Below are 27,877 nucleotides of genomic sequence, written 5' to 3'. Positions count from 1 at the left end.
CAGTTCAGTTTAACTTTGAGGCCCTGCGTCACTCATCAGCCATCAAGTGACCTCTAAATGGGCTTGCCGGCTAGCCGTCAGTGTGGGGTCGCTAGCCATCGTACCGAAATACGGCTAGATGCAACTAACTTAGACGAAGACAACGACAAGACAAAGCTCGTCATGTTCTTTGCGTGCCCCAAAAATAAAACGGCATCCTGAAACCCTGGGTACTATTGATAATTTTGTTCAGATCAGCTCAAGATCAGTACGTTATGTCGCTGGGTGACTCAATATCGTCATTTTGCCTGGGCATCTACTTAGGTGGGTAGTTGCCCATTAAATTCAAGGGGCTCTAGCCCCCTGCTTAACTTGGTTAAGAAGGCGACAACATATTTGGGAGGAAGTCGTTCGTGTATGTTCGGGAGTTAAATCTAGGCTCTTTTTTGTCCTTTACATAAGCAAGCAAGGCTTTGAGTTTCCGTTGTTTCGGCGTTGCGAATGTAAATCTATCATGCTGGTAGTTATCGACCTTCGTAATACTGGAAGGTGCTAATAAAGCGATGCTATCGAGAAGGATGATCAATAATCAAGGTTTTAAGTTTGCTTATAGCCATGAGTGAAAATAGTAGCACAGAAATGTGATACCACAGAGCTCTACTTTAAAGCCCTGGACTCTCCCATGAAATCGCGTTGCAATTTGGCACATCCCATGGCTTCTAAGAAAGCAGCTCCTTGATCACAAATGCACAGAATAGTGCGTGCATTGCCTGATCCACAGTCCTATGAGCGTATTCTAATCAAACTGTTCATCCTTGTCCGCGGAAATGGACACTTAAAGCTCCGGGTGAGGTCTGCTGCTCGTGCTGCACGTTCTCGATTTAACGCTACATTAAGTTCGCGGAGAAAATGTACAAATGTAAGGCAGACAAACCGATGCGTTTGAAACTCCCGTTTGTAGATGACAAACCGCGCAAACAGGTCAATGCCAACATTCGATGGAGCGGTTTGCACGACCTTAACGTGGCCTGGACTAACGATCCAAGTTTAAAAGTCTATGCTAGTGCGATTAGTGCTAGAGACCTCACGGTGCGCAGGTGGAGAAAGATTTGCTACGCACGTGAGCATTGTTTGTTACTTAAAGAACTGCCTTGTTTTTTATTTGTTGTAAGTTGCCACGACGTGAAAATTCGCGAGGAGCGGGTGCCTCAAGCGACTGCCATGGACAACCGAATTGCTCGCATTAGCTGCATGCCCACTAAAGCACGTCATAAATGCGATTTAAAGGCGTGAACATTTATGTGTCCGCGCTTTTCAAAACGTTCCTGGTAATCGGACCAAAACATTTAAACATTGACGTAATGACAACTTCATGAGTGCTCACGACCTGCAGTTTGCAGCTGTTTCCGTGCCGCATTGAGCGCAGGAAAAGGGCGTCCCAATACATAGGTGCATGTAAACGAGAGTGGGATGTTTTGCCACGAGCTGTGACCCTGTGACACACGATCCAGCCCTTGAGGTCGTTCCCTACGTGATCACTGCGGCACAATTAAGCGAAAGACAATTCATGCTCGTAATGCGTGGTTTATCTGCTGACATCGTAAGGTGTGACATGTTGTTCGACACTGCTGTCACTGAGTAGCAGATCTGCGGTGCATGGCGAGCACTCTAAGTCACCAGGTTTGTATGGAATGCTTGTTCATGAACAAATACATGCATGCGAAGAACCCCGGATCGGCTCGCGTCAATTCTTGTTTTAATCCGTTTTTTTTTTTTAGATGCACCAGAGGGTGATATCTCCATTACGACCAGGAGCGGAGAGAGACTTGAATTTTGGGAGGCAATGAATTTCGCTTAAGGGCAATACATTTAATATTAGGCAAAAACAGTGTGAGATGAGATGTTTTCAGCTGCCTCATGGGCGAAAGAGTAGGTGTGGAGGGTGAGGCAAGGGGACCATCCCCCAATTTTTAAGTGAGGGGCAGCAGGCAACGATGTTGACCTCAGCTCCCCTCCCACATTGCAGTTTTCGGCCCCCTTTATCGAGCTCACGAGCCATCAAACCGCGCCTGGACAACAACTAGCAGCATCTTATCGTACCGTGTACGGCGAAGGGAGATATTTCGGGGCAAACTCTAAAAGTACTCTTGTACTAAAGGCTTGGTTTTGTCTTTTCATACTGTTTTGCCTGTCTGCTCACGGTCTCCTCAGCAATGGTTTGTGTATTTTGATATGGATACCTTATTAGTGTTTAACGCATTCCAGCCTGTCAAGCAAAAGCTAAGTTTCCATATCATGTCATCGCATCCTGCAACCTTCGCAAACTACCGCTACTTCGCTAAGGCAGTAATGGAAATGCCGTGATCCGTGGGCGTTTGCCGTCGGCACCATGATGACTTTTCGCCTGACCGACGCGTCATTTCGGCATTTTATGAAACGCCGGGAGAATATCGGCCGTTTCAAGCAAACCTCGACTAAACCGGGTAGATCTTACGCTGTGAAGCTGTTTATATATTTGTTTTTGGGCAACCAGCAGTGTTGTTCATTGTGCTTGCGCATTATATGATAAAATGAAATATATTTACTCTTCGCGCGTCAGCCACGTGGCATTCAGCCGTTTCAAATGCACGATTTATTTAAAGCAAGCTTTCAGGGGAACTAACAACCACTGATGCTGACAACGATGTTCATCCCTTGAGTTTGCGGGAGACATTTCTGAACGGTTTTGGTTTCAGGAACAGGGGATGACCAGGTGCGCTTGTCGAGCAGGGGCAAGCTGTGCAGCAACATTAATCACAAGTGCATTGTGCAAAAGTGCGAATGCATTGCACGTCCAATGCGTTTGTTTTGATGACACGATTCGACGCCCTGTGTCAACAGTTAGGCTCGGGCAAACTGTGAAACTTGTAAGTCACACATTTGTAAAGTTTTGAAAGAAGAAGCTTGTCACCTTTCAGTATTGTCTTTGGGTGCTGCCTGTGTTGAGCCATGTCAGCCATGTCGCGGTGCGTGGTACTGCGCTACCACGGTACGTGGCACCGTATGAGATGTCTTCAAAAACTCCTTAGGTTTTCTTGTGTGGCGTAGTCCAAGCAGTGTGTACGCATAACTGTTTCAGACTACATGAAGTCAATTTTGGCGGAAAAACTGCCTAAAACCGTTCGGAGGAGCCTTTCATGCGCCATCAAATACACTGGCGCCGTCATGCCGTATAATCGTGGAGACCCTTTCGCCCCCCCCCCCCCCCCACCAACTGGCATGTGCTGGATCAGTCAGTCTCCCCTGGGACTCAGCTCCAGGCGCCTGCCACGTGGGGGGTGGGGGGGGGGGGGGGGGGGGTCGGCAGCCTGAACTACCCGGACACGACGGCGGGAACCGGCACAAATAAAACTATTTGAGTAATACCCCGACAAATGACCACTGAACCGCAACTTGCCAACGACTGAAAAGCACGCGGCCGAAGTCTAATGAGCTGGTGCAATGAGTCCTGGCATGTCAGACTTGGGCTTAATGAGCAGTCTTGATCGTTTAATTGTACATCAAGCTTACAATCACAATCCAAAGTATTCTGTGGTTTAATCAGCATGCATTTCACCCGTCTCATAAAGTGTGGTTTAATCAGCATGCATTTCAGCCGTCTCATAAAATGCCTAAAAATGGCATATACTCGTCAGGGAAATACAGAAGTAATGATGGTGATTACAGAAAATGTCCAGCCCGCAGTTCATTAGGCCTTTCAAATAACGATTACAATTTTCAGTCAAATAGCGTGCTAGTGATAGTTTTACGGAGGTTGCATGAAAAGCTGGCAATGCATGAAAACTGAAATGTCAACTCTTGTCCTAAAATACGGGCGACGCAAAAGACCGACGACACATATAGGTACGCAACATGTTTAAAAACGTGTGTACCTACCTTTGTGCTTCTTACAACAACGGCTCAAGTCGCTTACTTTGAAGGGGGCAAGTGAACGCACGGTGGACCAATTCACAGCTGAGGCGGGCAGCTCTCGAAATCTACACACCAACAGGTAGTGGTGCTGATCCATAAGCATGCACCAAAGCAGTCATACAATTATTCCGCAGTCGCGTTGTGGGTGGTGGCCGTCGCTGACGAGCGGCCGGGTCTGGGCTGTGGCCGCCGACGCAGGACGGCAGCGTGGCTCAGACAAGGCATATCCGAAACAAGGACCTTCATATCTGTGAGTTGTTTGTTGCAGGAGAAGTCCCGTTTTCATGTTTTTCACATTGTTTTTGGCAGGCAATATTTGAAGGTTTACAATTTGTTGCTGCCCATAATACTGCGACAAATGCTTGAAATATTTTGCTTGAAATCTCATCTCCTGAAAAGTTATCGGCAGAATCATGGCACTTACAAAATATTGGGGCGGTAGGGGCCATGGGCTCGACTTAAAAATTCTGACCAGTCTTTGCATTGGTCTTATTTTGACACGTAAACTGCGGATTCAGGGGTCTTTCCAATGGACCAAAATGCCTAGCCAGTAGCATGATTGTGTCTCTTCACTGGAAAATTGCTAAGACGCCTAAGTAAGTTCAGGAAACTGAGAAGTCTTGTTTGCCGAACGCCATGGATGAGTTGAGTAGGTAATATTTTTCAAACAGTCGAAAACAGTTGCACGTGTATATAAAGTATAGCCACCGGGGCATTTTCCTTTCTCCAAAATGTGTCATGTGAAAGTGAACAAAGTCTTTCGTTCCCCCACCCCCCTCCCCCCCCCCCCTACGGCCGCCGGAGCTGCTCTCCACAGGACAAGTGGAGCCTGCCCCCTCCCCCACTCTGAAACGCGCGTACGCGAACGCACCATCCGGCGTCTTTTTTGTCTTTATCTCACTTAGCCTGGTAACTTAGCCATAGTAGGCAATGCATGCCCGTTCCAGTGGCACTAAATAACTGAATGTTTGATCCAGGTTCATGAAGCTTCTAGGCAACCTGAAGTAGGCATGTTACGGTGGTTGAATGGACGACTGCGGTGGCTAGGAAGGCGAGAGGTGCGTGGCAGATACTAATGTTGCTCTTATATCTGAAAAAGGCTAACATTGAGAGAATTGGTGGGAAAATGGCTCAAAGTTGCCCTCAGAATACGCCCCAAGACGTCTTTCTCACCGGTGAAGTCCCCACAATGAAAAGAAAACCAGCCATGGCAAATAGGGCTTCTTGAACGGCATCATAGAAAAGAATGGCTTAGCAGTGATCGAGGATGCATTCGTTGCCCAAGTTTTTTCCTTTACTGAGTTCTGACCCTTCTCCAAGTCGATTCATATTTGATTTTATGCAGAGCACATTGACATCAGACTCATATAAGCGTAAAAATACCAAGAAGGTTACAATAACGTCAGTATATTGCGGATGGCAATCCCTTATCGGGTGACTAACAACGAATCATCCGGTGTCGTCTACCTTCAAAGGCCTACTATGCCACATAGCATGAGTAAGTCAAATTCATCACTAATTTTGAATTGTTGCGCCCGAATGAATTATTGATTTCCTTACCATTTTTCATGCAGCTTTCCGATTGCACTGATGTGCAGGCCCGGCATGGCCCATCAAACGAGTTGTATGCATTCCCTACATGTCTGTATTCGATAAAACCTGCGTGACAGTCAACACGGTTTATCAAGACAGCTGCACACTGTGCCCTCTCACCTACGTGGGGAGTGCGTACGCCCTGTGAGAGAACGTTTTTTATCGTCGACGTGCCGCCTTCAGGACGTACATCAACAGCTCGATTGGACTTACTTTCATGTCCATCAGGTTTTGATGGACTTCCTAAAGCTTCATTTGTGTGGACAATCTGGAAGTGCTATGGACATGTGCGAAAATTTACAGGAACCAAGTTGTTTCGGGATATTTAACCTGACATGAACAAAAACGTGACTACCTGGTCTCTTTTGACCCGTAAACTGGTCTGATAGACATTCCATTGAAATCACAGCTGCTCCATGATATCGTGAAGTATGTATTTAAGTAATTTTTTGTGCCACAAATATCCGTGAAATCATGTCGTGTGTATTCGAGTGCTTCTTTTAGCTTCCGCAGTAGACATCAGTTATGTCCTGAAATTTGAAAAATCAGTAAATTCGGGGCAAGTAAAATGTCAGGATAATTCAATTCACGCTCGCAAAATATGGCGTGTTTGAAAGATCCAGTGATTCGTTGATAGTCACCGCCGAAGGATCGCCATCCGAAGTACAGTGCTATCGTTTTGGCCCACACAGTATGTTTGCACTTATTTGAGTCTGAAGTCAAGGTGGTTTGAAAGCGTAAACATATAGGTTTCATTCGATTCCCAGTGTTCATTCATGTCTATTGTGTTCACGGGGGCTATTGACATTGTGTTTAGAATAGGCTTTTGCCTATTAAATTAATGGTCATTCATTGAGTTAATGATGTGTCAAACATAGTAGAAGTTATTGCATATTTATAGGCGGTACATTTCACAGAAATGTGGATGCTTATGTTCATTTCACTGTAGGCTTCAATCTAACAATTTAGCTGCAGATGCCTTACGCTGCTGAAGAAGATAATAATTTGGTTTGTGCTGCCGTCTTTTTCAATACGATTTTTCTGGTACTCCTGCATGTCCAATGCCCTCTTTTGTTTGGGCTATTTTTACGCGATTGGAGTGAACGCCCCGGGACCAATGTAGTGTGTTCCTGATAGGGAAAGGTATTTCATTTAGGGTCATTGACCACAGTTTGTCTTGACTTGTATGTTCTTGGAGGTGAATCGCTTGAGCTGTAACGCTTGTGTTTGGTGTGCGTGAAAGTCCGTGTCTTTTCACGTGCCTTCTCAAACGTCGTCTTTGCGTTGTCTTGCAGAGCATCTACGGAAGAGCGGAACTATGGGGTCCACTCAGCAGTTCTCACTGAAATGGAACAAATACCAGCGAAATTGGGACAATTACTTAACGAAGCTATTAAGTAGTCACTTGTTCAGCGATGTAATGGTTGCTTGTGACGGTCAAGTATTTCAACTACATCGAATAGTGCTTGCATCATGCAGCTCCTACTTTGAGAAGACTCTGCAGGTAAAACATCACATCATTATTTTGTGATGTCCATCAAAGTGTATTGTGGCTTTGGAATGTGTATTGATCAGAATGTAGATGATTTTGATCAGACCTGAGTTGCTGTTTTTTATACAGGTGAGTAGTGTAATGTTTTACCTGACTGTGCCTTTTGGATACCTCCAGGCTTAATTATCTAATGTAGTATGCAAAATGCTCATATGTTTACATGCTTATGTATGTTATAAATACATAGTATGTGTTCCTACTTTCTGAGTTGGCTATCTTTTATATTTGACTAGTCATGAACATCAAGTCAAACATGTTGGCCAGGAGATTTCTGTGCACACAGTGTATGCTATGATTGTTTCCAGGTGTTAGGGCACATGATCACTGATTGTGTTGGTATCTTAACTAGCCAACACTATGAACCAAAATTTGGCAGGGACTTAGAGCCTATTTTTTTAAGCAATGACGTGTTACTTCATTATCACATGCATGTATTTTTTCAAATGTTTTGTTAGATGTGCTGCATGGTCTAGTCTCTACTCATGATTATACACTGAAACTTGGCTTGATGTTTCAGCATACACATTTTCTTGCATTTTTTCCTGAATTTTGTAATGACTGCATGCTGCTAGTGGAAATATTGGGCCATATTTTTGGTATGCTTATTTAGTCTTTATTCAGGAATATCTAAGTATCATTATTTGCTGCTTGATTTCTAGTGGAATGTGGCTCAAAGAAACAAAATATGGGATGTGCATGTGGATGCCATTATGTTCTGTGCTGTATCCAACAATTGAATCTATCAACTGCATTGAATACTTATTGCTATGATGCATGGTGACATTCAAATCTGTTACTGAATTGGAATATAGTATGTGCCTGCACCATCTCTTAATTCAGGTACTTGGAGTATGTTTGGATAATATTACAAACTGGCAAAGTAACACCAATGCTGACCATTCTTTTTATTTGGTCAGGAGGCTTGGAGCACTTGTCCCAGAAAGTGACTAACAAAAGTAGCATGCATAAGAGGTGTCCCTTATGGCATGGCTTTGTTGTCAAACACAGGATGGAAGTTCTGTCAGGACATGTAATATATTATTTATGTGTGCATTGTTTATTAGATGACCTAGGTAGCATGCATTGGCCGCACACAATATTTGCACCACTATGATATCCAGGAACAGTGTAACATTGAATTGCATTTTGGCATGATTTGTGCACTTATTGTATGCACTGAGTCTTTCCTTATATTTGAAGTGACTTGAGTTTTCCTTAAGTTGCCATAATGGAGTGAGACTGAATATTTTATAGAAATGACTCTGGGTTTGGGTGCACTGATTATGACATGTTGCAAAGACCTGGTCTGCACTTACCCAAGATAACTGCTTCAGTTCCATAGACAACATTTGCAGGGCACTTTGAACATGGTATATAATGTAATTTTGTGCCTGCCGCCTTTCCTGACTCTTGGCCAGCTGCCAACATCAAAGCCAAGCTGTGTGTGAGCAGTTCCTGACACATAAATCCACATGTCTGGCACACTTTGTTCGGGGTGTTTGAGGCTTTCTCAATATTGTAGCAAGGATGTCGGCACTATTCTAGACCAAAATTGCTTTGCTCTATGTGAGTAGCGATGCTTATACTGAATCCAGCAGGTCAATGGACAGGACTGGATAGGCTCAATTAATTGATACATTAATTAATTGGAGAAAGGAGGAAAGCTCAGAATATGGTAGCCACTGCTTCAAAATCACCAGCACTTACTCAAGCCTTTATATTTTCACCATCTTGCAGAAGTGAAGCTTGACAGTCGGATCCACTTGTAAGGGAACTAGCAAACCTATTTCGGCTGTGTGTGGCCTGCATCTTCATGTGATACCACCCTGCCTGGCACATGGCTGGTATGTGCAGGGCACTGTGGCTTGTGTGGCAGGGGGCCAGCATGTGCATGACGTGCCGACCTGCGTGACACCGCGCCCGTGCCGCAGAACATCCCGGCCAAGGAGACGCCGATCGTCATGCTGAGCGAGATCACCGAGCTGGAGATGCGCACCCTGATCGAGTTCATGTACTGCGGCGAGGCCACCATTGACCAAGCGCAGCTGGAGGCCCTGCTGAAGGTGAGGGCGGCTGATCTGGACGAGGCCAGGACCCAGGTGCTGGCTGCTGCTTCATGCTGGGTTTGATGTCCAGGCTATGCAAAGGTGTATCCGTCCTGGTCGTGAAGTGAGTGTTGTTGCAGAGCACTTTAAAAAAATGGATGATGCAATTAATGGAGATATCTTGGAGATCTGTACATGATCATCTGGAATGTCAAAAGGTGTCGCACGCTGTGTGTTTTACCCTGGTACTGTGCGTGCTTGGCCTTCATAATCCATGCTGCAGTCTAAAGGCAAAAAGGCTTCAGTGTCTTCAGAATTCGAGCTATGTATATAATTTGATGTGTCACGGAAAACTGCATATTTTGATGAGATTTCACAAGTTTTAAAAATCGGCATCCAAAAAATGCTGAAGGTTTGTTGCAAGACATGTATCAATATGTAGTTCACTTAAGCTGAAGAATGTTTTTCTTGAACGATTTACCTGATGGTGCTTAGTCTTTTTCGCCTTGGATGGCAGCGCGGGTAGCAGCTAATTCCGGACGAGGCTGCGCCAGGACACTATTGCCTATCATTGATTTGCACGAGTCAGTTAGAAATACTTGGGAAGGTGGATGTCAAAAGTACTGAAGTATATGTGTCATTAACATAAGCATCGTGCAATGTGCATGTCAAGTGACTGTGATACTACCGACCAAACTCACTGTTGATTTTGGGGGATTCGCGACGTAATGTTGAGGCCAGAATTTCGGACGCGGAGTGGTGTTCCCCTCATTAACCCCAGATGACCGTGTGGGGTCAGAGTTGTCAGGGTAGTCATCGAAGTCACACGTGACCTAGCCTCAACCTTCTCCGAATTTGCGAGTCCCTTCCCTTTCTTTTGGCGGGCGGTTATGACCCGTGGCGAAAGCTTGTCAAACTCCACCCCCGTATTCCTTCCGAGATGGTGTTCATGTGCGCATCTGCGCCTGTAGGCCGCAACAGTGTGACTGTGAGCGGCGAGGCACGGCTGCGAGACTGGGTGTGTGGCGGGCCGCTGGCTGACGTGGGAGACGGACAGGCTGGCGGGGACAGTCAGCGGGGGTGCCACCCCCGCCTCACCCGCCGCCCCGCCGCCGCCGCCGGATAATGGCGCGTCGGAGGAGGGGGGGGGGGGGGGGGGGGGGGGGGGGCGCTCCGATTGGCGCATTCCGATGGGACGTCCGTGCAGTCCCTGCGGGCGGGCGGTGCGCGGTGGTCCATTGTGCAGGACGGCCTCGGAAGGACCGTGTCTTTATACGCGGTGCGGATGTTTGGCGCGCGCCCTACAGTGTGATGTGGAGGCGGTGGTCAGGCGATGGAGTCCCAGCAGCCGGTCGCCGGTTCGGACGCGGCTGATTGGTGCGGCTGGGACGTGGAGTCCACGCCACCCGCCGCCGCCGATTGCAGACTGGCAGACGCCGCCGGACTGTCCCAAGATGTGTCGGAAACGATGCGAATTGAGTCCTGATGCGCGGTTGTGATGCAGGCTGTTCCGTGTTCCACAAGTTTTGTTGTAACTCGCCAGCTCCAGCATTGTGCCGCGAGACGTGACCAGACTGATTGAGGGCGGACAGAGCACGTGACTTGATTGAGCGAACGGGCCGGCTGGCCGTCGGCGCCGTCAGCGTAGCTGCCGCCACCTGCCGTGTTTTGTGCGTGTCTTCTGCGTCCGCTGTGTCCACTGTGTCCTCTCCACCTGGTCCCGGTACTCTGCCCGAGGGCAAGGCGATGTCTCGACGACTGCTGTAATGAGTCGGCACAATATCCGCTCGGTGCATCACCGTCGCTGTACAGCCGGCACCGTACATCGTCGCACACCCTGGCGCACAGTCGCCGCTCGCGCACCATGTGCCGGTGATGTCATGGTTCCCAATATAGCGGAGCTCGTCATGTGCAGAGGGCTTGAGTCCTACAATTTAATTTGTTCTGCGGCGTGTCGGAACTGGAAACGTAATGTCCCAGCGGGGTCGTAAAGCGTAAAATAGCTTGCGCTGAGCGCATCAAGGCGGGATGGGCCATAGTTGGAGTGCTGCGAAGTTGGACTGAGGTTGAATGGCGCGCGCCGCCCCAGATATTTCGAGTTCAGCATAGTGTTCTTTATTCTTCTTCACAAACTGCTTTTCTGGTATGCACTCAGATTGGAGCAGCTGTGCCGAAGTGGCTCAGAATGAATTTTACAGCGATAATTCTGATTTCATGGATGGTTTCAAGGAGCATTTATGCGGAAAAAGCGTCGTAAAGTTAGAAAGTATGCTGCATGTTAAAGCAATGATTCCAGTTGGTGGATAGTTCTGTCGCGATTTTATGAAACAATATGCATGTACGTTTGTGAACTAAAATTGCAGGATAGTTGCCACGCTCGATGTTGAGTCTGCGATGTGCTATTCGGAGGAGATACCAGTGAATTGTCATCATGTGAATTCATTATGCATGTGAAAATCACCAGTGAAATCATTATGCATGTGAATTGATGTCACCACTTTAATAATCGATGTCGACACGTGCAAATAGGTGGGCTGAAAGCTTACCTTTTTACGCGCCGTGCAAAGAAAATCGTGCATCGGTGGCGCGGTAAAATGGGTTTTTGTGGCAATTTTGACACTCCCTCTCGTTTTAAAATATTGCATACACTCCTGGGAGACAAGGAGGCCCTTGAACTGCTTACCCACTTTTTAAGATACACCAGCTTACCATTATTCCGCCTTGAAGCCAAATTTGAGAGTATTATGACAGTGAATCGTATTGTATAAAAAAACAAGCAATTGTCGAATAATGCTGTGCGCCACGGCAATTGCAGATTTATCACTTCCCTCCGCTCAACATTGCCAGTGATGGTGTCATTGATTGGTCAACACTATTACAGAGCGATTACATGTGCGCGTATTTGCCCCCAGGCGGCTGAACGGCTCCAGATCAAAGGTCTGGTGAAGTCGGACGGCGACGAGGACTCCGAGGACGGCGAGGACAAGGAAGACGAGCCGCCGGAGGAGGAGGAGGCCGGCCGCAGCTCGCCGCGTCCGGCCGAGCGCGAGCCGCGGTCCGAGCCGCGCCCCACCGTCATCGCCACGCCGCCGCCGCCGCTGCAGCCGCTGCAGCCGCTGCAGCAGGCTCTGCCGACGCTGCCGGCGCTGCCGACGCTGCCGACGATGCCGACCCTGCCAGGCTCCGGCACGGTGAGTGTCGGGACGGACGAACGGCGCCCGGTCGCTGGTGGGCGGCGATCGGGGCGAGTCTGCAGCGGTCTCGGGGTCAGTGACCTCGGACCGGCGAGGGTTCTGACAGCGGCGAGCTGCGCGCGTGAGCCCGCGGCTCTGCAGGGTGCCGTCTCCCGCCCGGGGCGTCCCCTGTCGCCCGAGCCGGGTGACACTACGTCGTCCGCCGGCTGCCGCCGTGCTCGGCGTCGGCGCCCGTCATCTGCGCCAGCGCGGCCGAGCGTCGGCGGCCGGGCCGTCTGGCTGGCGTCGTCAGCCGGCAGGAAGCCGTCTAAGAGCGGGCAGCGCGCGCGCTCGCGCTCGGCCCGCTCTCGGTCACGATGTGCCGCGTCATGGCCGGCCGGCCAGTCACGCCGCTGCCGGCCGCCGACAGGCGAGCCGATGAGCCGACCGCGCCGGCGTCACCCGTCGGCGTCACCCGGACCCGGGGAAGGGCCCGGGCTCCCGCGGCCGGGGAGAGGGGTTCATATGTCGCTCCGGCTAGGGAGAGGTACTGGGCGTGGGGCGCTGGTGCCGGAACGTGTGGTGAAAGTGTCGACTGTGCTCAGGAAGTGTGACGGTTTCTCTTCGGTCTGTTGTCGCACGCTCTGTTCGAGTCCAGTCGTTCGGATTCGTCGTGGCTGTGGGACGTGATAGAAGTGGATGGAGATCATGGAGTAACAGCCGGAGGGGTTTGCCTGATTCACTCGTAGGAGTAAACACTAGGTTGTGGATGAGGTTAGCTATAAGGCGTAAATGACTTATCATTCTTCGGTTTCTTCGGGACCATCCCAATGCCCAGGTGTTTTGCCTGCTTTTTAAATCACCATCAGTTGGTGGTCGTACTGCATTATGTGACGCTCATATGACAAAGATGTGAAGCACAGGTGAACTTGACGCCATTAGAACGTAATTTTGACGCGCTGGTTGCGGTGCTTTTGCGAGATCACCAGAATGTTTTGGGCTCCCGAGCTTTTGTCAGGGTTTTAGGTCTTGCATTTTTACTTTGAAGCGATGGATTACGTTGGAGACATTCCCGTGATAGGGATAGTTACTGAACCCTTAATACGCTGATGCGTCGGCACAGCATTTATAGCTTCGTTAGTCACGTGGATTAGAACATTGCTTTACGAGTGTTTAAAGACGCGCAAGACAAAACGACATGCAACCCGCTACATGTTGTCAGTCTGACTCCCGCGTCAAGCCCAGCATGTGTCAAGGCCTACATGTATATGTTGGCAGGTTTGAGTGGAGTTTGGTAGCTTTATGTGATATTATTGTGCTTCCAATGTTTCCCCACACTTGTCCTTCTTTTCTTTGTCTGGAGTCCCCCTTTATTGAGCCCAAACCACCACAAGAAGCTGAAACCAAAAAGGCAGGCGTGGTTTGGTAGATCTGATGGTCGTCTCGACGACTGCTGCGAGCCTCGCTGATGCGGTCATCTCTGACGCAACGCTGTCCGGCAGGCGGCGTTGCTGGCCGAGTTCGGCCGGGAGGCATCACCGGAGCGTCATGACGCGTCGCCGCGTGCCTCCCTGGCGCCGCCTCATGTCTCGATGGCGTCGCCACACGTCTCGATGGCGTCGCCACACGCCTCGCTGGCGCCGCCACACGCCTCGCTGGCGCCGCCACACGTCTCGATGGCGCCGCCACACGTGTCACTGGCATCGCCACACGCCTCGCTGGCGTCGCCACACCCCTCGCTGGCGTCGCCACATGGCGCGCTGGCGCCGCCGCGCGACGCGCCCGAGGTCCTGTCGGGCGCTGGCCGGCCGCCGCCGCCTCTGCTGCCCTACCAGAACGGCCACTTCTTCCTGCCTGGCATCGCCGACCCGCCCGGCTTCGGTGAGTGTCCGTACAGCTGCAGGAGAGCTTGTCTCTGGGGTGCGAGAAGCAGTGGACAGTGTGCAACGACGCATAAGGCCGCTGCGGTGCGTAGAGTCGGTATCGAGGGCTTGTGTTTTGCCTCGTTCTGGAGCCGCGCCATCACGTGCGTCACCCGCCGCGCTATGCAACGTATGTATAAAGGTCGAATCGCGGAACTCACGATGAGTGTTGTTTGGACCGTAAACAGCGGAGTTGGATGCCGGCCGGCCGCGGCGCCTTCTCGCCGTGCCGCGGACTCACAGTCGGCCGGCGGTGTGGCCTGTCTGTCCGTCCGTCTACCCGCCCGCCCGCCGCCGGGCCCGCTTTGTCCGACAGGTGCAGCGCTGGCTGTTTTTGTGTGCCGCCCTCGCGTGGTTTGACCGAATCTGTTTGCTTAGCCCCGGCCGATCGGCTGAGTCACGCCCGCTGGGGCTCTCAAACTGCTCGAGCCGCTCGGCGGGGGCCCTCAAAGTGGCAGGGCCACGTTGGCGGCGTCTTAACGAGACAACAAATGGTACCGGCCTGGGTTCTCAAACTAGCCAAGTGTCGCTGGCTAGGGTGTGAGCTGTCTGGATTGTACTGGTTTTGGGCCTCGTGGTGACAGCGTCTTTAACGGCGCAACGGCGTCTTTAATCATCAGTCTCCGCCAGTCAAGACCGGTGGATGTCTTCTCCCTCCCCTAGATAGCATTGTCGATGCGTTGGAAAGTTGATAAATGGCGTGCCGTGAAAGTTAGCAAAGCTGGCCATATATTTTGTTGCTCATGGGAAAAATATTCCCAGGTCATTGCATTTCCCGGGATACAATGCTGTCTGTGAAGGCGTGCAAGACCGTTTTTATGACATGGTTTTAGGGATCGTTGGCGTGGAGTGATGTGGCGAGTACTTAATTAAAATCGAATGAGAATCACCGAGCATGCGGGCCATTTTGGATGGAGCAATGACCTTTTCAAAGTCAAGCGACATAAGTGACGAATGATGGCACTCTCCGACCTCAGGTGGTTCCAAGCCAAGTTCTTCGCACCCAGTCTTATTCACGACGCAGTTGTCATCCCTCTCAGCTAGAAAATGGGGCTGTTTATTCCCGAGAGATGTAATGTACCACTTTGTGTTTTAAGCTCCAATGTTTACGTGGCCTCTATGGCCACCGTTTCGCCTCTGGGTTAAACCGGACGTCGTTGGAGCCCGGGCTCTCCACCGGGTGTCTGCTTCGTGACTTCGCTCAGTTTGGGGACGCTTGCGAAGGGGTGCCCGCCCCTCCTCCCCTGCCAATGATTCCAGCCAGAATAGCTGCCGCGCGGCGAGGGTGAAAACCGGCCGCGTCATGCCGGCTACGGCTCACAAAATACTGGCACGGCGCTGCTGGTGCGGTATCTAACTTGGCGCATTGCGCCGCCACCGGAAGGGTTTCGCGAAGCGCACGGATGCCGGGGGCCCCGATTTAGCGTCTCGCAGCTCACACGGGCTGTTACCGTTGAGGGATTATGTACTGGCGCATCGCTTCTGGTCGGCGGAGCGTCGTGTGGAGCTCCGCGGTGTCTTGGCGGCTCCAAGCCGGATCACCACGGCTGTGCCGGGTCCGTCTACCACAGTACACCGTTATCACCGTGACTGACACTTTTGCTCGGCTTACAAGCGTTGCAAGACAGCCATTGTCCATGTCAGCGCAAACACGAACGCTGATGAGCGTTCCTTGTGCCGGCCTGTATGCACTGGTGGCATGAGTGGCCCCGGTCCTGATGCTGTCAGTGACCCCGGTGCTTGTGACATGAGTGACCCCGGTCTTAGTGCTGTCAGTGACCCCCGGCGCTGGTGACGTGAGTGACCCCGGTCTTGGCTGTCGGTGACCCCGGTGCTGTGACATGAGTGACCCCGGCGCTGGCAACATGATCAACCCCCGCTGGTGACATGAGTGACCCCGGCGCTGGTGACATGATGACCCCCGGTGCTGGCGACGTGAGTGACCCCGGTCCTGGTGCTGTTAGTGACTCCGGCGCTGGTGACATGAGTGACCCCGGTGCTGGTAACATGAGTGAACCCGGTGCTGGTGACATGAGTGACCCCGGCGCTGGTGACATGAGTGACCCCGGCGCTGGTGACATGAGTGACCCAGCGCTGGTGACATGGGTGACCCCGGTCTTGGTGCTGTCAGTGACCCCGGTGCTGGTGACATGAGTGACCCCGGCGCTGGTAACATGATGACCCCGGCGCTGGTGATTGTTGACCCCCGGCGCTGGTGACTGATGACCCCGGCGCTGGTGACATGAGTGACCCCGGCGCTGGTGATTTGAGTGACCCCGGCGCTGGTGATGTGAGTGACCCCGGCGCTGGTGATGTGAGTGACCCCGGCGCTGGTAACATGAGTGACCCTGGCGCTGGTGACATGAGTGACCCCGGCGCTGGTGATGTGAGTGACCCCGGCGCTGGTGATGTGAGTGACCCCGGCGCTGGTGACATGAGTGACCCCGGCGCTGGTGATGTGAGTGACCCCGGCGCTGGTGACATGAGTGACCCCGGCGCTGGTGACATTAGTGGCCCCGGCCTTGGTGCTGTCAGTGACCCCGGTGCCGTGACGTGAGTGGCCCCGGCCTTGGTGCTGTCAGTGACCCCGGTGCTGTGACATGAGTGGCCCCAGTCTTGGTGCTGTCATGACCCCGGCGCTGGTGACATTAGTGGCCCCGGCCTTGGTGCTGTCAGTGACCCCGGTGCCGTGACGTGAGTGGCCCCGGTCTTGGTGCTGTCAGTGACCCCGGCGCTGGTAACATGAGTGACCTCGGCTCCCCGTGCGGCAGGCACGTCGAAGCGCAACACGCCCGACTCGCCGCACGTGCTGGCGGCGCTGCAGCAGATTTCGGCCGGCCTGATTACCGTGGCGGAGGCGTCCATCCAGTACGACATCCCCATTCCGACGCTGTACGTCAACATGCGGCGCCAGGGTGTCAAGGCGCGCGGACGCGTCGGCATGGCAGGTACGTGGGACCCGCCGCGAAGGTCTGTCGTGCCCCGCCCCGTCCCACCCCTGCCCCTCCCCTGCCCCTGCCCCTGCCCCTACCCCTACCCCTACCCTACCCTACCTACCCCTGCCCCTGCCCTGCCCCCGCCCCGCCCCCCCCGCCGCGCTGTCTCCGCCCACGGGCAACGGGGCACAGCTACATTCATTCATGGGGTATCAGGTCTCTATTTGTTTTTGACCTTACAGAGTTTTTGGTGTTGAACACTACAAACGCATGCGATATGATGGGTATAACTTGTTTAGTTGTCGAGAAGGCTGCGCGAATGAGCTATTGCATTATGGATGATGGCCTTTTTTAACTTAGTGAAGCTCAACATGGTCGTGTTTTGAAAGCATTTTTGTGTAGACGCCCTGTTGTGTTTTGGCAGCATGTCTTTTACGTGCGTCAGCAGTTAAAAATAATATTGATAATGAATCGCTTGACTTGAATACAGAATCGCCACCTGGTGCGTCTTCCATTCTGCTCCTGCCTGATCTCTCCCACCCTGTGTGCTGGTGCTCGTCCATGCCTACCCTCTCCCTCCCACCCTGGGCGCTTGTGCTCCTCCCTCTGCCCTCTCCCTCCCACCCCGGGCGCTGCTGCCTCTCCCCCTGCACTCTCCCTCCCACCCTGGGCGCTGCTGCCCATCCTGTTCTCCCTCCCACCCTGGGCATTGCTGCTCCTCCCCTTGCCCTATCGCTCTCACCCTGGGCGATGCTGCTCCTCCCCTTGCCCTATCGCTCTCACCCTGGGCGATGCTGCTCCTCCCCCTGCCCGCCTCCTCCCACCCTGAGTGCTACTGCTTCTCCCCCAGTCCTCTCCTTCCCACCCTGGGCGCTGCTGCTCCTCCCCCTGCCCACTTCCTCCCACCCTGAGTGTTACTGCTCCCCCGTCCCCGCGCGCTCCCTCCCATCCTGAGTGCTACTGCTCCTCCGCCCTCGCCCGCACGCTCCTACCTGGGTGCTGCTGCTCCTCCTCTGCTCACTGTGCGTCCGTCCCTCGGCCGCCAGGGAAGCGGAAGCCCCGCGGTGTGATGAGCGCCGAGATGCGGGACGCCCTGGAGGAGATCCGCTCCGGCACCATCACCGCGTCAAAGGTGAGTGCTGCCCACCGGCCGGACGGTGCGCCGCCGGCGCCGGCCTGTCGGCCCCTGCTGGCGGTCAGCCGGGGCTGCCGTCGCCGCCGGCGCCCTGTCGGAAACCTGCCGGGACAGATTGTGGTCCTGTGAAATCCGGTGTGTGTAGAGCACTGTTGGAGTGACCAAATTCAGTGGAAGGCTTAAATAACTGGGCTTCAGATAGGCCCTGCGTGTGGAGGTTTAGGCATGTTTGCTAATGTGCTCTGGCCTCGCTTCATCGAATGTGAGAGGGCACGGCAGTGACAGTTATCACTGTTTTACTCCCACTCATTACATCATTACATCACTGTTTTACTCCCTTGCCGAAAGGAATACGATGCGCGTCTTGGCGCGCCGTTTCGGAGGGCGTCAACGGCCACTGTGGTTAGGGGTGCTAAGTGGCCGCGGTATAACAGGGGTTTCGAACCCGGCCGCCGCACGTGGGAGCCGATGGCGCCAGCCACTCAGCCATGGCGCCCCTCTGTTCGAAGCGATCGCTGCCACTGTTATGACGTAATGGCCGGCTCAGTGATGATGCGCCTCTCCCACTCCAGGCGTCCCGCAAATACAACATTACTCTGCCGCGGCTGGTGTCGTGGATGCGCAAAACCGGCGTCAAGAGCGCCTACGCCAAGGGCCCTATGCAAGCACCCGAGCCGCGCCTGGCATAGTGCGCTGTCTGGCGGCTCTTCAGTGCTGCCATCTAGCGGTGCGACCGTTCTGAACCTGGTGGCCGCCGGCGCCCGATACCTCGGCGACCGCCAGGGGAGCTGCGAAGAATAGGAGCATATCCACCAGCGGTCGGTGCTACGCGGCCTTCCGCGCCGACCGGCCGCTGTCGGCGCCTCTGGGCGAGTGAGCGTTTGACCCTGCCTGCGAGCGGGCGTCAAGCTCCGTCATGTTAGACCCGATTGTGGTGTTCTAAACACATTGTACATATGTAGGGAGGCGTTCGAAACGCCCGCAGACGGCCAGACTCCGGTTTTGCCAAAGAGGAGAAACATTTCCTGTCGTAGCTAGTCATTCAGGTCAAGCTTCTCTTACAGTATTGTCGCTTTAAGCCTTTACTTATTGCAAAGAATCGAGTTTTGCACAAAGTATTTTCTGCTTGTGTTCTTTGTTTGATTTTGCATGCTGTATATCGTAGCCGCATGTTTTTTTTTTCTGCATGATCTCTTGAGTTTGTACCAAATAGTAGACCAGCTCGCCGCTGGATGTTTTTGTTAGCATTGTTTGGTAGATTTTCTCCGTGCGACTTCGGTCGGAGATTCGTTTCCCGTGCCAGTATCGCCCGCGCGCGCTCTGAGCGCACCGTCCGCGGGCGCTCCTCCCTCCGTGATTGTGAATACTCTGTTTTGTAATCCGACTGTCCGTTTTGTAATCGGCCGGCGGCCGTTTCCCGGCGGGGCGCTCGTGCTGCGCCTGGCGCGTCTTTCCTATCGCACCTACCGTGCCCTGGTCTTTCACCCTCGGACGGCTTCGCGACGCCCGCCGCCCGCCGGCCAGTAAGCGGGCGCCGCGCGATGAGGGCGGCTTTGAGCCGCGCCCTCCCCCTGGCGTCTTCCCCCCGATGATGTGTTGACGGAGCCTCGGGCCGACCTTGTTCAAGTTTATTCCCGTGCGGCGCGCCGGCTGGTGCAAATTGTTAGCGAGCCACGCGAGTCCGGGCGGTGGTGGGCGGCCCTGCTGTCGGTCGCGATCCGCGGCAGTTGAGACAATTATGTAGCACTTGGTGTCAGTTACCCGCCAGGCCCCGCTCAGTGGGGACGCGTTTTATTGTAAAGCCGTCACTTTTTGTAACTGCGGAGTTTTGTATTTATTTTTACATCGGCGGTAGCAATAGCGACGACGCGGCTCCATCCTCGACAGCGCGGTCGCCGTAGACCGAACCTCGAACCCTAGTCTCTGCAGCGTTGCGGCGCCGCCCGTGGCCGCGACAGCCCCCGGCTGCGCCGCTCGTCGGGCGCGGCCCACTCCTGAGCCCCGGCTCGAGCCCCGTCGGAGCGCGCCGGGCCGGGCCGTGTCCGCGGCAGCGCTGGCGCCCGCCGGCGGGCCGGGGCCGGCCGCCGGGACTGTGGCGGAGAGGTGGTGCGACTGTGAGCCGCCAGGGTCCGGGTTAGGGAGTGGCAGCGAGGGGGTGCATGCTCCTATCTTGAACTTTGCAGCTAGCTGATCCTTCTGTGCATATTATGTCAATAAATGAACTTTTCTCATTGTTGGCGTTTTGGCAGTTGTGGGGATGTGGGGTGCTCCCATTGTTGTCGATTCGGATGGTGCGGAGAGAGAGAGAGAGAGAGAGAGAGAGAGAGAGAGAGAGAGAGAGAGAGAGAGAGAGAGAGAGAGAGAGAGAGAGAGAGAGAGAGAGAGAGAGAGAGAGAGAGAGAGAGACGAGGGAGAGAGGGAGAAAGAGAGAGCGGGGAGTGCCCGGCTCGGCAGCTAGCCATGTCCATTATTTCTTGGGTGAGCGGAGTGTGGCGCCGTTTTTTGATAGAGTCCGCGCTGAAAGCCAGGGGGCCGACCAGCGGCATTGCCCATGGTACAGCGCTGCTAGTGTTGGGAGCCCGCTGGACCGGTGCGCTGAGGTCAAGAACGGGGGTTTGCCGCTGGAGAACAGCTGAACGCTCCAGCTGGATGTGCGTCATGGTATAGTGGCTGTCAGCCATCATACCATGCCACCCATGGTATGGTGGCCGTCAGCCATCATACCATACCACCCACGGTATGGTGGCCGTCAGCCATCAAACCATACCACCCACGGTATGGTGGCCGTCAGCCATCATACCATACCACCCACGGTATGGTGGCCGTCAGCGATCATACCATACCACCCATGGTATGGTGGCCGTCAGCCATCATACCGTACCACCCATGGTATGGTGGCCGTCAACCATCATACCATACCACCCATGGTGTGGTGGCCGTCAGCCATCATACCATACCACCCATGATATGGTGGCTGTCAGCCATCATACCATGCGTGGCCAGTGGTGGCCATGGCGGCTATGGCCGGTTGGCAGAGCTGGCCGCCACCATACGCCAGCCGTCGTGTTCGAGTGCTGGCCGCCACGCCACGCGCCCCGCCCCTGCTTCCTGGCACCTTTGTCCATCGCTTCCGAAGTGCTGGACACTGGGTAACACGTATGGTAACGTTGTTGCAATCTACTCGCGTCTGGCCATACACTGTCGTGAAATGGAGTGTGATTTGTAGGGGAATAGTTTCATGTAATCAATATATTGATATAATTGCCTGCGTATTAGCCGCAGTTGCCTCGCGATGAAGTGTTGTCCAGCGGTGTGGTGCGTGGGTTTGCACTTAACTAGCCAAGGATTCAAGATCAAATATGATGGACACTAACGGCATGGGAAGTTGTCTCAGATTCTGATCATTTCCAGCAGCGTTCGGTTTCCAGCATGATCGGCGGAGGAGGTGAAGATGCTCATGTACCGTGCGGGTGCTGGCATTCGCCTTGTCGTCTTCATTACAGTACAGTAGTGTATCGGCGAGGCATGAATTCTGGTCCCAGCTGGTGCATCAGCTGACGTTGGCCCTGTGGCCCGTACGGCACCGGCCCCGTCTCGTTTGTTTTTGGCCGGCCGCGAGAAGGGCTGCGTCCAGGAGGGTACGGCGCAGGATGCGCAACCAGCTGGGGACCGGTAGAACAGGCGTGTTCAAAGTGCCCAGACTTGTCAAAGTGTCCAGGCATCGCACTGGCGGGGGCTATTGCCGTTGACTATTGGCAGGATATTGCGGGTGTTTGCCTTTGAAAGTTTGGTAGCTGTTGCAGGGCAGCTATTCGGTGTGGCTGGGAATTTGGCACTACGAGCTCGTATGCTGGCCACACGCTTAGCACTCGCGGCTTCATGACAGTGATTTCCGACTGGTGCCAATCCCTGCACACCATCATTGTACAGAAACTATGAATGGAGACCAACATGGTATTGTGATATCTTGTCAATACAAAAACAATGCGGTGTTGTTTTTGCTATGCTAAAGGCTTTTTGAAAAGCTGCTGTTCAGTTGCCATGTCAGTTGGATTCTGGTGGCGCTCCTCACTGGGCGCACTTCTGCCCAGTGCGTTCTCACCAATGGATGTAGACTAGCGAAAGGTACGCGAGGGGTCAGGACGATGCGGTTCGGCCCGGGCTACTGGGCGAAAGCCAGCTGACCGACACTAGCCGTGGCCAGAGGGCCGTGCACAAATAGGGCCTATGCTGGATCTATGCAAGTATCTATGCTACGCGAGAACTACCCAACTTTCGTCCACATTATCAGTATTTCGTGCTTTTTACGGTGTTAATGCTGCTCTGTAATGAATTGGACAGCTGCTGTAATCCATTTCAACGACACATAGTGTTTATATTGTAAAAACGCTTTCCGCTCTATTATTGGCAATGTAAGCGCTGGACCATTGGCTACATCGCATCCCAGCACCCGATTACGCTGAAACGCGAGCTATCGCCTTGAATCTATCATTCAGGACCGCTGTGTTTCCCGAGGATTGTCCTAATATCCATGTCCAGCTCTGTCCCCCCGAGTGCTAAAGCAACAATTCACGTACGTAGAGGCGTTTTTATAGATGTTCACTAAATGCATGCTGACAAAGCAGTGTTCGGAACTTTGTCCTCAACCGGATTTGGCACATTTCTAGGTTATCTATCGTCCTTCCCCCCCCCCCCCCCCCCCACCACCACCCCCCACCACCAGCTTTCTTCACGAGACTGGCGAAACTGCACCGTAGAAGATCTACATGTCCGTCACGCAATGGGTGTAATAGCTTGGCTCCAGCCTCTAACTCTGAGAATAACTGGGTCTAATCCAGGAAGAGACTGGGTCGTTGACTTATTTTTGGGCTAAGTTTCGTCCTATCTCACTGCTCAGTCCCATCCTCCATCCAGTTGTTTCGCTAAAATACGCCTCTGCGTCAAACTCGTTGTAACCATCTCGTATTTGGCGTAGAAGAGTTGTATTTTGGTCAATCTCCATCATCCCGCAAAAGGCAGTCCACAAATTTGTGGCAATAGTGAAACTTGACTGCAACCACCATGCGGCATTTCACTCAAAGAAGTTCGTTAGAGACATGCGATGTGCCACACCTGTTGCTTGCTAAGGTTTATGAAGTCTCGCGCATGCGCCGAAAGGCTGTCCTGATGTGTGGCCGGACCCCAATGGTTGTCGGAAGAAAATGGCTGCCAAGCTGCAAAGCGGGAGACATGAACAGCGTGACCTACGCTGAGATTCGTCAGCTCGCTTTAAATTCTTGTCACGTGCAAATGCTTGCTGTGAGTTCATCATGCCAAACTATATCTGGTGCATTTCAAGGTGCACTGTCACCGCTGTTATAATGATGTGATGCACTGACACCAAGTTATAATGATGAAGATGTCTTGCCACCTATATATATATATATATATATATATATATGTATATATATGTATATATATACATACATATATATATATGTATATATATATATATATATATATATATATATATATATATATATATATATGTATAGGTGGCATTGAAAACCGCGTTGAAAAGAAACTACACCTCCAAGCAGAGGCGTAGTTTCGTTTTCAGTTGAGGGAACCTTCAGCACCCCAACCTGGGCCCCAATCCCTTCCCCTCCCCAACTTGAGCTCCATTCCCCTCAGCTTTGCGAGCATGTGGACCAAGTCCAGGGAGGACCTGTTTGGTGGCGTGTTTTGGGTAGTATGCGTCATTTTTTACTGCTCAGCTCCTAACCTGTTTCACCACAAGGCTTCACACTCATTTTGCAAAATTACTCCCCCTGTCCTTGAATCCAACTGTCACTTAGTTCCATAATCCTGGACTAACTCCCGCACTGCTGACTGCATCAATATTCGCCAGCCGCTAACCGCAACGGATTATTCATATAACGGCGTGGAGTTACGTAATTCAGCAACGTTCGTAACAGCAGCTCGAATAGCCGCACAGCTCAGCAAGCGCAGCTGCATATGGCGCAGCGGAGGAGGCAGATACGTTCGCATAGGGCGGCGAAGCACTGGAAGTCTTTTCTACGATGTTCTCTACTTTGCAGACCATTCGGTCCTACCTCTTACGCCTATTGTGGGTCACATCCAGCCGGGCCAGCTTTCAGAGTGGTTAGCATTGAAATTTGATTTACGTCCGAGCCACGCCGATAACTTCCATTTGATGACTTAAGACTTGCTAAAAAGATAACGCTGAAAAGGAGGGCGCACCCGAGCGGAAACTTCTATCAGGATCTTTTAAAACTTGGTAAGCAGATAAGTTCCAGAATGACGCAGCTAAACGCTCGCGCTGCTGGCAAAGCGCCTTAAAAGGCTGTCACAAACTGACGATTGGTAATACTTTTCGCAAATAGCCAAGTCCAACGCGGTTCTCGCGGGCGGCCTGAAATCGGAGCGTCTAGAGCGCATTTGATCGGATGTTGGCCGCCGCACGGGCACTGGTTTGCCGCACAGAAACCACCCGGCCTCCGGCGCTGATGAGCCCATTGGGCGATCGTCAATCGAATTATTCAAATTACGCGGAAACGGGTGGCCGATTCGACGGCGAATCGCTTATTGATGGCCGCCCCGAAGGCCTAATGGCCGACCCGCCGCCGCTTCAATCGCCACCGAAATCGGATTACCCGAACGCAACCAGCCGCGCTCGAGTTTTATGTAAAACTATTTAACAAATGAACTGGAAATCATCGGCCTTTCGACGAAGAGTTGCCGGAGATTTCTTCCTTTTAAATCAAATGCTAATGTGACTGAGGCGCAGTTAGTGCCTCTGGGGCTGGCAGACGCAGCGATGAATATTCCACGGGAGCAGAGCCAGGCGAAGAACGAGGGAGAAATGCCATTGCGGGCGCTGGTCGATGTTGCAGTCAGTCACTTCAGCGTGCGCGCCGATGAGATGAGGGCATGTCGTTAGTTATACCATTGGCAACACCATCTACCAGCTGAAGTTATGCCGTCGTGATTTTTAGGCACCGTATAAAGCTTGCAAATGTGGGTGCTGCGCTTCGATACGGAAACAAGAGCAGTTGCGGAAGATATTGGGTCTGGCGAGAACCCGTTTCTGAATTGAATGCGCCGAAAGTCGCGGCATAATTTCTAAACTCACTTGGCATTTTCTCTGCGCCAGAAGTTTCTACTCGTGCTGCAACAATTCTGCAAAGTTTTGGACTCAACGTGGGACACGTTGGAGGCCAGTGCACGGTAGTGTTGTATGTGGCACGTTGTTTTTTAGCCGAGTATTTTAGTTACATATTGAGGCCAAACTCTTTGATTGGATGGATTTCTAGGATAAGTGCTCGCCCTTAACAGTGTTCGTTGCGTGGGCCCCGACTCCCCACCATCTCATCGTGAAATTCCGGGCTAACGGCAGAATTTTGTAACGAAAGCTTGAAGTGCTGCAAGACTCGGCACGGTCCGTACTACCTTCTGACGTCATGTAACCTCTAGCGCGGCTGCTGCTGTCGGCCACAGATCACTCGGGCCCACCTCGCCACGGGTGAGTGAACTGAATGCAAGCATCCCAACCATCTTTGACATCGAAGCGGTTAAATGTCGGCGTAGATATTTTTTGCATTTTTGTGGTGTGCTATTTCTCAGGTATTACGAAAACAAAGCGCAAAAGTGACAATAGTTCAATGAGTTCCAGACCTTTTTATTTGAAAAGCGGTCCTCGACCAGAATTTTCCTCTTGTTCCAGAAGTAATTTATCCTCATTGCCAGCTTCGCGCAGTTTAAATAATGTGAATCCATCGCAGTATTGCGACGCTGTTCATGTGATATTTTATTCTGCGTTCGTAGAAAGCTCTAGCGTTTCCTCCTGGTTCGTGTATGATATGAACAGGAATTAGTGAGTTTATTCAGGTTTGGGACGGGGGAAGGGGCTCAGAAACACTTTGAGCCGTTTCTTTGTACGCACCGTCGTAAGCCTGGTGCTAAATTTTGCCGGGTGCTGTTTGGGGGACAACATAACGTGATAGTCCCCATGTTTATGAACTGGCATGAATTGGCATGCCTGTTTGCCAGAGCTCTTTCCATTCCGGTTTGTATGAGAACATTTCGTTTTAACATTTGCCGATAAGGGACTGTTACCACCATGGCGGAATCACCCATGGTCATGGCTAAGCCACAAACTTTCAAACAAACTACAACGCTTAAGCAAACGATTGGCATGCATGCAACAGTATAAGAATTGTGAAGATATCCTACAGCAACAACGTAATACACATGCTACTGTTCCGGCAGACCCAATCTAAGCACAACTTAATCCGGGGTCATTATCGTTGACACGATGCCATCCGCTGAAGCCTATATGATCAAGCTTCTTGTCATGCCGCATCTCGCTGTAACTGACGAAAATCAACACATACGGTCGGATACTTCCTGGGCCTTTCAGCTAGGTTTGCCTTTCGGACTTTGTCAGTAAAACTGCGCGCGGGTGTTCGCTGATGAGGCTTAGTTCAGATAGAACTAAAATGACGCCATAATAGCTGCTAAACAGATAATATTTTACAGTAGATGACCTTAACACTGGTGCCCGCATCGTGAATATATCGAGACAGGAATGGCGGAGGACACAAATGTTCGCATCGCATGCCTATGGATTGGTGCCAGTATATTTGTTTGAGCAAATTCCGTATAAGATTTTGGGTGACCCAAAAGGATGGGCACGGCACACACAACAGTGCAATGGCAAAACGCCGAATGGCGAAATAGGAAGATAAGATACAACAACGAATTGCATCTGGACCGCACAGTTGAAGAACTTTGCAAGGTATCTTATGATGATTGGAGTAATGCCAGATCATTAAAACGTTACGAAGCCCAACCTGAATATTACAGTGCTGAAAGTCATTCTGAAAAGTCAGACGGCCATGACACTTAATATGACACCTTATATCGCCATCGAAATGAATGTTTTATTCCGGCAAAATGGTGACATATGCGATGCGATGTTGTTTTGTTTTGTTGTTTTCAAAACTAATGAAAGCACGTCTCCTGCGGCGCTAGAATACCGAAATGATAACAGAAGTTTATTATCAATCAATATCATGTACACAAAAAATATCATGTATATAAGAAAACGGGGCAATACGATTGGAAGGCGATGCAAGTGGGTCTGATCGACACATTGCAACGCCCACCTTTCGAGGAGCTTGGCAGGCAGAGGCTCGCAGATGTAGTGTTTGCGCGTTAATTAACTGGATAATAACATACTGGTTTCGGATTCGGCCAGCCAGGCAGTTTCGCTGACTGCATCGAGGAATTGGTTATTACTTAATCATTTGCTTGCGATTAATACATATTGCAGAAAACGGAAAAAACTGGATGAATATTGTTTACAGCGAACTGGATGCACCAGTGTTTTGTATCAGGCCGGTCCCAAAGCGGTGGTGATGGCCGCGTGCCAGCTGTGCATTAGCCTAAGCCGGTGCATTGGCTCTAACACGCTTTCTGGACTCTAATACGTGTCATCTTGACTATAACACGCTGTGTATTAAACTGAGAGATTGGACCATCACGACTCCGCAGGCAACAGCAGGGCTACGTCGACGAAATCGATGA

General features: G+C 51.9%; 1 protein-coding gene across 1 annotated transcript; it reads left to right on the top strand.

Moving 5' to 3' along the window:
- Positions 1-2,967: 2,967 nt before the first annotated feature.
- On the top strand, positions 2,968-18,975 carry LOC119099524 (uncharacterized). The gene is made up of 9 exons (XM_037222683.1): positions 2,968-3,007; positions 8,494-8,519; positions 9,007-9,138; positions 12,033-12,134; positions 13,796-13,930; positions 14,081-14,174; positions 16,987-17,163; positions 18,198-18,283; positions 18,859-18,975. The coding sequence occupies exons 1-9, from the start codon at positions 2,968-2,970 to the stop codon at positions 18,973-18,975; spliced, it is 909 nt and encodes a 302-aa protein (XP_037078578.1).
- The last annotated feature ends 8,902 nt before the right edge of the window (positions 18,976-27,877 follow it).

This window comes from Pollicipes pollicipes, unplaced genomic scaffold, assembly GCF_011947565.3.
Source record: "Pollicipes pollicipes isolate AB1234 unplaced genomic scaffold, Ppol_2.1 Scaffold_2555;HRSCAF=2994_pilon_pilon_pilon, whole genome shotgun sequence".
Classification (NCBI taxonomy): domain Eukaryota; kingdom Metazoa; phylum Arthropoda; class Thecostraca; order Pollicipedomorpha; family Pollicipedidae; genus Pollicipes; species Pollicipes pollicipes.
The sequence above is the reverse complement of the archived record's forward strand: the minus strand, read 5'-3'. Positions and strand labels throughout refer to the sequence as shown.

Excerpts from the sequence above, each read along its gene's own strand:
- LOC119099524 (XM_037222683.1), top strand. The coding sequence starts at position 2,968 with ATGTCAGCCATGTCGCGGTGCGTGGTACTGCGCTACCACG. Across the intron at positions 9,139-12,032 it reads AGCTGGAGGCCCTGCTGAAG|GCGGCTGAACGGCTCCAGAT; the intron begins GTGAGGGCGGCT and ends ATTTGCCCCCAG. Across the intron at positions 17,164-18,197 it reads CGGACGCGTCGGCATGGCAG|GGAAGCGGAAGCCCCGCGGT; the intron begins GTACGTGGGACC and ends CTCGGCCGCCAG.